The sequence below is a fragment of the Giraffa tippelskirchi genome, chromosome 8 (assembly GCF_054371585.1).
Source record: "Giraffa tippelskirchi isolate mGirTip1 chromosome 8, T2T-mGirTip1v1.2.pri, whole genome shotgun sequence".
Taxonomy (NCBI): domain Eukaryota; kingdom Metazoa; phylum Chordata; class Mammalia; order Artiodactyla; family Giraffidae; genus Giraffa; species Giraffa tippelskirchi.
In genome coordinates, this window is record NC_137282.1 from 20,821,330 (window position 1) to 20,834,164 (window position 12,835).

At 39.1% G+C, this 12,835-nt stretch overlaps 1 protein-coding gene across 7 annotated transcripts in view; it reads right to left on the reverse strand.

Moving 5' to 3' along the window:
* Nucleotides 1–12,835, reverse strand: part of DLC1 (DLC1 Rho GTPase activating protein) — a 512,426-nt gene that overhangs the window by 181,761 nt on the left and 317,830 nt on the right. The window contains exon 6 of one of the 7 annotated variants that reach the window (XM_081520946.1): nucleotides 1,897–6,201. The exons of the other annotated variants lie outside the window; for them this stretch is intronic. Coding sequence (XP_081377072.1) covers nucleotides 6,182–6,201 — 20 coding nt within the window. The 3' untranslated portion in view covers nucleotides 1,897–6,181. Of the gene's footprint in view, nucleotides 1–1,896; nucleotides 6,202–12,835 lie in introns of those variants that run through there. 7 annotated transcript variants of the gene reach the window in all.

The following is a 12,835-nucleotide window of genomic DNA, read 5'->3' on the forward strand; positions in this document are numbered from 1 at the left end:
CCTTACAAGAATTACTCTGTCACAGAGAAACTTCTACACATATGTACAGAGGTATAAACAATAGTATTCACTCCTAATAGCAAACGCTTGTAATAGTGCATAACTGAAAACAAACTAAATGGCTTTCAACAGAAGGATGACTAAGTAAAATACAGCATATACATAAAATAAATAGTAAGAACAAATGATCTTTAAGTTTCAACATGAATAAAATAATTCTCAAGGAAAACCTATACAGAATATTTTTTGACATAAATCTCAGCAGTATTTTTTTTGGAACTGCCTCTAAAAGCAAAAATAAATAAATGGGACCTAATTAAACTTAAAAGCTTTTGCATAGCAAAGGAAACCATTGACAAAACAAAAAACAACATACTGAATGGGAGAAAATATTTGCAAGTAATATGACTGATAACGGATCAGTAGTCAACATAAATAAACAGTTCATACAACTCAACATCAAAACCAAAACCAAGCAATATGATTAAAAAATAGGTAGAATACCTGAATAGACATTGTGCCAAAGAGGAAATGTAGATGGCCAACAGGCACATGAAAAGATGCTCAACACTGCTAATCATCAGGGAAATGCAAATCAAAATCACAATGAGATATCACTTCACACCTTCAGAACAGCTATCATCAAAAAGAACATAAATAACAAATGTTGGTGAGGATGTAGAGAAAAGGAAGCCCTTACATACAGAGTTGGTGGGAATGTAGATTGGTACTGCCACTGTGGAAAAGAATACGGAGGTTTCTGAAAACACTGAAAACAGAAATACCATATGACTTAATTCCAGTCCTGGGTATATATCAAAAAAGAACAAAAACAGTAATTCAAAAAAATACAGGCACCCCAGTATTTATAGCAGCATCATTCATAATTGTGAAGATGAGGAAGCAACCTAAGTGTCCATCAACAGACGAATGGATAAAGAAGCTATTCAGCCATAAGAAAGAATGAAATGTTGCCATTTGCAAACAACATGGATGATCTTGGAAGGTATTATGCTAAGTGAAACAAGTCAGACAGAGAAAGACAAACGCTGTGTATCACTTATATATGGAATAAAAAAATGCACAACAAACTAGTGAAAATAACAACAACAGCAAATAAAATAGACTAAAAGAAGAACAAACTAGTAGTTACCAGTGGGGAGTCACAATAAAAGGACAGGGTAGCAAGATGTACAAACTATTAAGCATAAAATAAGCTACAAGGATATATCATATAACACAGAGAATATAGTCACCATTTTATAACAACTATAAACTAAGTATCACCTTTCAAAATTGTGACTCCCTATATCGTGTGCTCAGTTGCTCAGTCGAGTCTGACTCTTTGCAGCTCCATGGACTGTGGCCTGACAGGCTCCTCTGTCCATGGAATTTTCCAGGCAAGAACACTGGAGTGGGGTGTCATTCCCTACTCCAGGGGATCTTCCCCACCCAGGAATCGAACTCACATCTCTTCAGTCTCCTGCACTGGCAGGAGGATTCCTTACCATGTGCCACCTGAGAAGCCCATATAATAATGAACAAAAACTAAACATCAATAAAAAGCTTAACCGATAAAAATATATTCAAAAATATAATTCTGAGCAAGATGACTTACAGAATGATATCTGCAGTATGGTCCCACTTAAAAATTTTAAATATGCAAAACAATAGTTAACATTGCTCTGTGTTACTTTCATACATAATAAGAGCGCAAAACCATTATGGGAAGGATTGAATCCCAAGTTCAGGACTAGAATGTCAGGGGGAATTGGGGAGGAAATGGGAGGGAATGGGATTCAGGAGGGGCACACAGTAATTTTAAATTAAAAATTTTGAGACAGTAATTTTAATGTTTTATTACTTAAGTTACTTAAGTTAGTGGTTGACACATGGTTTTGTTTTGTTTTTTTTTTTGGTATGTCAAACACTTAATAATGATAATCTTGCCATTAGTTAATTGATAACATAGCTAAAGATGTTTTTGGACAAAATATTTTTGCAAGGCAAAGGTACTGATTTCAAATGTTACCTGAACTGTATCGAATCAAAAAAACAGCTAGTATGTTATGAAAACAGCAACTCAAGCCACATGAGACACTGTGATCAAGTGTCCCAGGGCAGGACTGCATGGACCATTAGCTAAAGCAACATCACCTTCATTTTACAAAAGCAATTAGTACATGCTTCAGTCTTCAAAGTGAGCAAGGATTACCTACTCTTAAAAAGTTATTAAAAGCACTTGGCTTTTGACCCTTAGAGCTCACTGGGTCCAAAGTATGGGTCAGCTTTTTTCCACTGTAATAAAAATTACAAAATGCCATTTGCCTAGACTCTGTTTAAAAACAGAGATGTTACATAAGTTATTGTGATTCAAAAGCATGCACTTTTATGTAGAGAAAGGTGGATAGCTCATGTCATGGTGTTTTATTAATCAGTTAAAATACTTTCAGTCCAGGTAGGGACAAGAATATGGAACAAGGACAGGAAAGTAAGCACACACAGGACAGATTATGAATTCTGACCTAATTCAACTTGTAGCTCATTTTCAATGCAAACTGGGTAAAGAAAAAGAGCAGACAGTCACAGAATCGGCTGGAGTCAGGGTCCGTGTGGGCTGGCAGGGGATTAATGAGGATGAAAGGCCATGAAGGTTCACTCCGGGAATACTTCACGGGCAAAGTGGGAGTCATGCTCAGGGTCACAGAAATAAAAACATTTTCCGCGAACTGACCTCACAAGAATGGGAACCTGGAATGTGTGTGGCGATGGCTGAGAAGATGCGTGTGCTGTTTTGACCCATTCATTCTGGTGTGATCAGGGAGCAGGGGTTTATCCTCACCTCCCTGTTAAGGCCCTTCCCAGATGCCGTTTTCTTATTTTCCTTTATTTCTTTAAAAAAAATTAAATGTTTATTTTTCCCCATTTTCCAGATTATTAACACTTGGCTAATCCTTGGGGTTTGTGCAGTGTGGCTGGTCACAGACTGTTGTTATTGTCTTAAATGGGGCAAAAGGGCATTTACAATAGATTTGCAGCCTGTGCTTTGAAATCATTTTTCTGAGGTTTAGCCTCCATGTTTATCTTCAGTTGTGCAAAGATTATGCTGCGCCAAAGAGCTCTGACTGGAAACACAGCCTGGGTTGTAAGTCATCAATTTATACAAAGGACCACTGAAAGACTGAAAAAAATCTTTCTCTTCTTTTCTTACTCTAGCCAAAAAAAAAAAAAAGGAAAGAAGACAGAAAGAAGCTTAATATTATGCACCAGATGTTGTACGCAAATTGGGATTCATTACTGAATGTACATTTCACAAATGTGCAGTATCCTATGGGTAACATTTCCAGTGCTGTTCTCATCCTATTGCTATCAGGGCCACCTGCATACAAAGAACACAAATAAGGCAGACTCTGTGGGTTGTCTTGTCACGCCTCTACATTTTCCCTCCTGGTGCTCCCGGCTGCACCAAAGTTTTGCTGGCATTTGGTTGCATGTGGCCTGTAGCCCTAGCATAAAAGAAAGGGCCTCAGTTTTCCCCTGTAACTACTCTGGTGTGTGCTCAGTCACTCAGTTGTGTTTGACTCTTTGTGACCCCATGGACTGTAGCCCGCCAGGCTCCTCTCTCCATGGGATCCCCCAGGCAAGAATACTGGATTGGGTTGCCATTTCCTTCTCCAGAGGATCTTCCCAACCCAGGGATCGAACCCATGTCTCTTGTGTCTCCTGCATTGGCAAGCAGATTCTTGACCACTGTGCCATGTGGGAATGCATGCCAGCTCTTAAATAAGCCCTCTGCAGAGTTCCTATCAATCAATAACACTTAGAATAAGAACATCTACCCAGGTGAATTAAGATTTGAGAAGGCCTGGTACCACACTCATCCCCACGTTGCTGTGGATTTGGTCCTGTGACTCCCTTCCTGCCCCCACTGGTTTATCATCTCATTTGTCCACCCAGGAGCTACACATGAGTCAATGTGCGTGTGCTCATTTCATTTGGCTGGAATTCACTAAATGAAATTCTAGCTTCTTGTAATAGCACAAAGGAGAGATGTTCCCATTGCAGTCTGAAAGTACATGCTCAAACTTGTTTTCATTGGTGAAAAATTATAGTCCAAAGACTGACTCATCTGAGGTGAAAAACAATACGTTTGATGGCATTCTTTACAACCTGAGGTGGGCTTCGTTTTCAAAAGTTTTATTTTAAATATAGCATATCATAAAGATATATGAGGAATGTCCTTACTCATCTAGTTTAGCTTTCTTTTTTTTGCCAGATGTTTATGTTGGTGAGAAAGCAATAACACTGTCTAGACCTCTAGGATATAGTAATCAAGCATGAATGGAAAACATTCAGAGGTCACACTTCAATCTGGACCTACAACATCCTGCTATTCAAAACCAGATTAGAGATGATAGCTCATGATAAATGGAACCACACCAAATGCTGAGTCAGTGATTTGAAAGTTGTCTGCAAAAAACAAAATATGTCACCAAAATTCTACAAGATAAAAAAAAGTCTAGACGTCATTAAATGAGCTGAACCTCTGCCCCTACTCCAGGCTGTCAACAACCAGATGCTATGTTGTGACTTTTACATCAGCATCCTGTAAATCAGAGATCCTTAATCTGTTTTTGAAGAGAGGTTCCCTGAAGTCTTGGCTTCCTGAGGGATGTATGTGTGTGTGCTGAGTGTGCGTGTTTGTGTACACAACTGCCTAGATGTGTTCATACTAATAATAAATCCCTTAAAGAGACACAGAGAGAAAAGTGATTTGTGGTGTCATGATACTTAGAGATTACCAAGCAATATTTCAGCCAGCAAAATATGCTATGTTTTTTGCTATGTCCTGGTGATTTCTGTTGTCGAAAGGTTGTTAACTAGTTTTTCATTAATAGTGTTTCAGTTCTTGACTGAAATAATTTACTGATTGGAGATTCCTGCAGTACAGGATCAAAACTGATGCTGATTTCAACACAAAGATATTTTTACTAATCAAATAAAGAGGAGACTGGGTTTATCTCAGCAAATCATAAAAACAGCCTCTGTTCTCTCCACCTCCTGGTTGCCACTCTCAAGCCCTTACTGAGCTTTCGACTGGTAACACATTTGTGTTATACTGAATGCAAGGTGTGGGTCAATGACTATCTCAAAAAAGGGCAAACCTTACTGCTTCCAGCCTATACTGGAGCAAAATTGTGGTGGGATACTTTTTGTGCTTATTTTTATTCTTTGGAGGAAGCAAACAGGTGAATCCATTCAGTTACCAGTGTGAGGATTTTTTTCCCATCGTAGAGGAACATCCATATAACTTATCTGGCTGATCATATCAATGCTATCATGAAAAAATTTTCAATAGGAAATCCCTGTATTTATCATCCTCCTAGCACACACGCACACGCACGCACGCATGCACGCACACACACACACACACACACACACATCGGTGCTGTCACATCCTCATAGTGACATAGAGGCTCTTCTCTGCAATGATTCAAATGTTTTCATTTCCATGTGCAATAATGGAAAAGTGACAATTTATGATTTGAAAAACTAGTTATCTCAAAGAAATTTTCACTTATAAATAATGTTCACTGGGATACAAATGAGCATGACTTTACCAAAGTACAGAAAAACCAGTAATGAAATAGTCTGGATGTCCTTTTGTTATAACGCACTTGGGTCAGTAGTCAGTTCCTACTGTAGACAGAAGAGAGACAGAGGGAGGAAGGGGAGGAAGGGGAAAGGCAAAGAGGGAGGGAAAGAAGAAATGAGGGAAGAGAAAAGGAGGGAAGCAAGGGGGAGGGACAGACACTGATTGGCTCAGCAAGTGCCTTATGGTATCCGTCAAACCAGGCCCTAGTGGCGAGTTTTCTCTGTAGGTTGCTTTTTTTCCTGCCAACTAGACTCTAAACTATGGCAGTCTAGAGGCAGTTTTTAATTTATGCTGTATCTTTTCTACCAGCCAGCGTTACAGTCAGTGCACAATCAATATTAGCTAATTTGTAGCGAGTACAAGGTTATGCCCATGCAATGTAAAACCCTCTGTCAGTCACTCTGCTTCAGTGGATGCTCTCTCTGCCTTCGTGATTGTACAGTGTCTGAGCTGCATCGCACGTTTTCTCTAAGGCCCCTTATTTGAAAACAAAATGTTCACCTTTAAAAACTTTCTTGCTTGCTTTCATGCTTTGGCTTCTCTACCTGGAAATACAAAGATGCCACAATTAACTGGATTCTTTGGAATATATTAGAGAAGTCACTTCTAAGAGAAAATGAAGCCATGATAGGTAAACATACTTTCAGTACTCAAAACATGCTCTAAGTAAAATGTGGAAGCTGATACAAGCAGTATTAATTCAAAGTCATACCTTCTTTGGTAATTTTCTCACTGATTTAATTACACTCTGCATTTGATAGATAATTAATATTCAAATTATTTTTTCTCTAATTTCCAAATTACTGAAAGCAATCTAGAATGTTACTGATCTGAAGTGAACTAGAACTTTTTTGAGATCATTATATACATATGAGAATACAGAATTGCTTCACTATGATTGTGTGTGTGTATGTGAGTGTGTATGTGTGTGTTAGCCGCTCAACTGTGTCTGACTCTTTGTGATCCTATGGACTGTAGCCCACCAGGCTCTTCTGTCCATGGAATTCTCCAGGGAAGAATACTGGAGCGGGTCCCCATTCCCTTCTCCAGGGGATCTTCCCGATTCGGGGATCGAACCTGGGTCTCCCGCACTGCAGGCGGATTCTTTACTGTTTGAGCCACTAGGGAAGCCCCCATGATTACATACTTGATCCTCAAATTCTACTACCTCAAGTATTTTTCTGTTCAGAGTATGATATAACCTTGGTGACTGGTAAACATTTAAGAATATAATAATTATGCTGTATTTTTTGAGGTGTAATAATTATGTCATAATTTAATATAACTCATCCATCATTATTTCTCTTTTCTTCTAAAAATCCAAAATAGGAATATCTCTTTTAAAGTTATTATGGGAAGAAAGAAATGTCCTTACTTCCAATTTGGTTCCATAACAAATTCTGTGAAATAACAAAAAGACTTAGAAAAATCTCTTTTAAGTCTATAGCCCATGTATGTTGAGACCTGAGATCAATCTCATCAATAAACTAAAATATGTAAAACACAATCTCCAAGTTTAGTTCATTCGGAATTCTGAATCAGTCAAAAGCATCTTGTTTTAGATTGTGACATATTTTAAACTTTAGTACATTTCAACTTTGTAAAAAGGTCAGTATCTCATCTTAAAGAAATGGTTAAAGCTATGGTCTCATAGCACTTTGGAGGTATCAAGTCTTTGTCCCATGAAGAGAATAGCTAGTTCATCAGGAAAGATGCACTAATTTGTTTGATCCTTTTTTGCAGAGAGGGTCTCCCCTTGCTCCATGGGGTTGTCCACTGATGGTCTAATTTACTGATTTATGCTTATAGGTTACTCTGCTCATGAGAGGAGTTGGGCCCGCTGGGATGCACAGAGCAGTTTAAACTGATGTTTCTCAACCTTTCCGCTCATGTTCCATCCCTCCCACCTGCACATGATTTCTCTATCTTCAGCATTTTGGAAGATGCAGTTTGCACTATGGAAACAATAAACGGATCATGTATATCTTTAAAAACTACATGTGCTCTTTCCAATACTGCCCCTTCCAAGTGTGTCTTTTCTCATCCCCTCGAGAGTCACTGGTTTAAAGATCAAATCAGTGATGAGTTTCAGACCTCTCTCAATGTCAAGAGACACTGCACAGTTCCTCCTTAAGAAAACGGGGTTCGTGGTGCCCATGCTGGGTCCCTCTTAAGTTCAAAGGTAGAATTCAGATGTGATGTTCATGGCTGGTGGTTAAGGACCGAGTCTGTCTTATTAGTTCTCTGGTGCTTAGCACAACATTTCACATATGACAAATTCTAAATAAATATTTGTGATATTAATTGATGATGATGGCATATTTGGATGTTTCTGATTTTTGTCCATGGACATTCATTAATGGATTTTTAAGATATTGCCAAAAATACCCTAGCTTAAATGGGAATAAAAATAGTAGTACATACCTCTCAGGATCATTTTTAAGATTAAAGCACTTGGTAAACACTCAAATGACAACTTATTGTTATTATATTATGTCATAAAGAATGCATCCAATGATAATAACCACCTCAGGCTGGGTGCCATATTTAGTTCATATTACAAAAAAATTAGTTCATACTAGCTGCTTTGTCTTTGATGGTTGCCTGAGGAATATAACAGCAGTCCTGAAGTTGCTAGTTTGATTATTAAAGGGATGAGTAACTTTGGTCTTTTCCATGGGTAGGTCTTCATCAATAATTCCAGGAAAATGATTCAAAATTATCAGTGGTTGTTCACAACAATGTGGGAAGAGCACAGAAGGATCAATGTGAACACATCATCATTACAAGTAAATAGCCCCAACACATGCCTTGTGAACAGCATATCCTCTTTCTTCAAGAATGGCATATTATTATTAAGTGACAGGAACAAGAAATTGAAAAGAACATACAAGGCAAACTTGACTTCAGTCTACTCCTTAATCATTCCTCTAGAATAGAGCTCCTCCACTGAAATGTTCTTTTAAATCCAGTTTGGGTTTCATGATACAGATTCTGATGCTGAGGCAGACTTGTCACTAATATGAAAGTCACTCAGTTGTGTCCGACTCTTTGCAACCCCATGGACTACAGCCCATCAGGCTCCTCTGTCCACGGAATTCTCCAGACAAGAATACTGCAGTGGATAGCCATTCCCTTCTCCAGGAAATCTTTCTGACCCAGGGATCAAACCAAGGTTTCCTCAACTGCAGGCAGACTCTTTACAGATTGAGCCATCAGGGAAGCCACTAGGGAAGTCACGAATATACCCCTTCTATTAAGCCCCTGACTTTGAACACATCTCATTATTGTAATTATAATGACCTTTGGCAAACTATGCTGACTGTTCATACATACTATTTTATGTCATTCTTCTCTATTTTAGATGAAGAAAGTTACAGAAATTTCGCTCCAGAAAGGGAGGCGTGAGAACTATCCCTTTCAAGTGGCAGCCCTGATGTTGAGCATACTTTTTCCTACTTCAGAGCTGGCCCACGTGCCTGAAATCTCGCCTGCTGATGCTGCTGCTCTTTCCCATGTTTGGCTCCAACTATCCAGCTATTTTCAAAGCAGGTTCCAACTCGCTTGGGAAGACTTAGATATTGTATAATATATCTAGCCTTACAAACTCATATGCAAAGACTGATTTCCTCATTAGTGTGTGAAAACAGTTATTCTCTAGTCAATTCTTTTTCGATTTCAACCCAGTTTCCATAAAAGTCACCTTCGTTAGATTCTTCTTTGTTTTGCACCACAGGTACAGAAGTAAATCCCATGTTCCATTCAAATGTTACCTTTTCTTTTCACTTCCTTAGGACTGGTGAACTACTTTGCCCAAAAGACTTGGCCAGATGTTGGGGTGGCACCCTAAAGGAGTGAAGCTTCCTTGCAAGTAGAGCATAAGGAAATGGGAAGTTACACCAACCAAAAACTGACAGAGGGTTTACTTATGCCAATGACTTTTCTGAGGACTTTGCATAGTAACTCATATCCTTAAAACAATTTTATGGCATAGATACTATTTTCATCCCTTTTTAAATTGGTGAGGAACAGACTTGCCCAAAGCTACCCAGGCAGTCTGTAGCACAGCCAGCTCGCTCAGTAATTACATTATATTTCCTCTCATTCAAGTTGGCCTCAACATCAGAATGCTTCTCTTTTTACTGAAATAGTAATATCTAATTTAATACACGCTCATCTCTACCCTTCAGAAGGCGACCGTGTCTCATGAAGCATCATTAATGGTTGTCTCTCAGGCCCTTCGAAATGTTCTATAGTGTTGCATTCCTCTAGAGAAGTCTTTGTTTACTGGAGGAGCCTGCATAGTTTGAGGCATACATCACTCCTGGTTAAAAGACATTCTATTTGCCCTTACTTGCTTTTCATGGTGAACCAATGAGTAGAAAATAGTTCGCAGGAGTCAGTGTTTGTGGTTGCCTGTCATGGGAAATGGGCCAGAATTCTTGATGCCCTACTGAATTCAGAGCCAATATACTGCACAGTGTGTCAAGCATTTTTTTTTTGCTGGTGAAGTGGAGACTTGGTCAGCTGATATGTAAAAATCTACTTCTCAAAAGACAGAAGATGCTGAACATCCAACAAAGTATCCCCGGGGGCAGGGAGGGGCGTTCTAACCTAACATAGATATCTGAAGCATTTATTTTATGCTTATTGAATCTCACTGAGACTGGTCTAAATTTTCTTTTTTTTTTTTTAGTTGGGGGCTAATTACTTTACAATATTGTAGTAGTTTTTGCCATACATTGACATGAATCAGCCATGGGTTTACATGTGTTCCCCTTCCTGGACCCCCCTCCCACCTCCCTCCCCATCCCATCCCTCTGGGTCATCCCATTGCCCCAGCCCTGAGCATTTGTCTCACACATCGAACATGGAATGGTATTCTGTTTCACATATGAAAATATACATGTTTCAATGCTATTCTCCCAGAATGTCCCACCCTCCGCTTCTCCCTCAGAGTCCATAAGACTGTTCTATGCATCTGTGTCTCTTATTCTGTCTCGCATATAGGGTTATCGTTACCATCTTTCAAATTCTATATATATGCATTAGCATACTGTATTGGTGTTTTTCTTTCTGGCTTACTTCACTCTGTATTATGGGCTCCAGTTTCATCCATCTCAATAGAACCTAAATTTTCTTAATTTATTCATAGGCAATTCAGTTTCTCTTCTCTTTAATGTTTAGCCACGGAACTAGTGATGTGTGTTTATAACATGTTGAAGTATTTAGGTTTTTTCCCCTTATGTCATCTTTCCCTAATAGAATAGATGGAATACTTTAAAAAATCAGTATGTCTTACAGTGTAGAAATGGTTTTTATCTTGTGTGTGTGTGCTTAGTCACTCAGTCATGTCCGACTCTTTGCGACCCCATGGGCTGTAGCCTGCCAGGCTCCTCTGTCCATGGGATTCTGCAGGAAAGAATACTAGAGTGGGTTGCCATGCCCTCCTCCAGGGGATCCTTCCCAACCCAGGAATGGAACTAGGGTCTCCTGCATTGCAGGTGGATTCTTTACCAGCTGAGCTACCAGGGAAGCCCCGTTTTTATCTTATTACAGGTTAAATAAGAGCTAATATTTTATTGCTTTTTGGTTAATTTATTCAGTCCACTTTCCAAATTGATGAAAGATAGTTCACATATGTCCTCTGGATTTTGCCTTACTTTAAGTCTGTCTGTGTCTTTCTCGTCTTAATTTTAGTTTTCTTTTTTTTTTATTTCCTTAGAGGGCATTCTGTTGGTGCATCAGTTTAAACTTGTTAGTGGATCTTTGTGAAATATACATCAAAGAATTCCAGCCAACTCATGTATGAGAGCCTAGCATCTCAGGAAATAAGAATTTTTGACTGAAAGTATTTGAAAGCCATGGTAAGCATTAAGCAAGCATTTTTAATTTAGGGTCTATGGATAGAATTCAAGGTGTCCATGAACTTGGAGGAGGAAAAATAACATTTTTACTGTCACTACACGTAATTGAGATGTAGCAGCTTTTCGAATCATGAATGTTGACAAATTGACACCACTCCACACACAGCGGTACTTGTGTCCCTGTGACTTCATCACCAGTGGAAATGAGACTCTTCCAAACCACATTGCAGTTATCACAAAATATCATTTACAGTCATCTTTCCTCCATAGTTATGGCAATTGTCACACCCACTCCAGATCACACACGATTGCAGTTCTGTCCACAGATGTTCATGGGATGCTGCTGGCCCCATTCAGCCACTAAACAGGAAAGCTGAAGCTCTACGTGTTGCCACCTAGATACAGATGTTGTTGCCCAGGATTTCCTCTCTATGACGATTGGTGACAAGGAGACGAATTAAGGATGAATGTTCAGTTTTATGGCTGCAGTAATAATCTGCACACCCGTATCTTTTAAAAATATCAAATTTATATTTAATTCCCTATATTGAATCCCATGGACAGAGGAGCCTGGTGGGCTACAGTCCATAGGGTCGCAAAGAGTCGGACACGACTGAAGCGACGTAGCACATGTTTTGAACACATTATCCTGTTATAGAATTTATTCATGTTATATTGCCATATCACAAATTTTGGGTTTGAACACCTTGATCCCTATATTTCATTCTAATTGGTTTCTGCTATGATTCTATACATTTTATTTATATATTAAAAATATTATTCTGAGAAGTGAGCTCACAGGTTTCACCAGAATGCTAAAGAGATCCATTGGCACAAAAATGTGAAGTCCTACATGAAAGGATTAAGCAGCAACAGGTTTTGCAGGAATGAAATGCTTCCCGGAGCCAAGACGTCCCTGAACCCAAGGGGAAGAGTGGCAAGAACACAGCAGACACGTAAGACCGATGTACGACTTGTCCAGAGAAGGGCTGTCAGCCCCATCTGTCACTCACTGTTAACCTCAAGGTTCTAATTCCCTGAAAACACAATGCCGTCCTATGCTTTTAGGAAAGAAAAGAGACTGAGAATAATGGTTGCAGAGGGGACGGGAGTAAGAGAAGCCCCATGGGCTGTGGTTTGCAGAACCAGCAATTACATATAAAGGAGGATGCAATTAAGACAGTCTGTTCTGTCACTCCTCGTGACTTGTCCGTCTTTCACTAGCAGCATGCAACAATTCTGTCTTTCGTTTATGTAAGGCTGTGGATCCTTAAAATAACAGATAGAATCTGTTTTATACATAAGAGTCAAG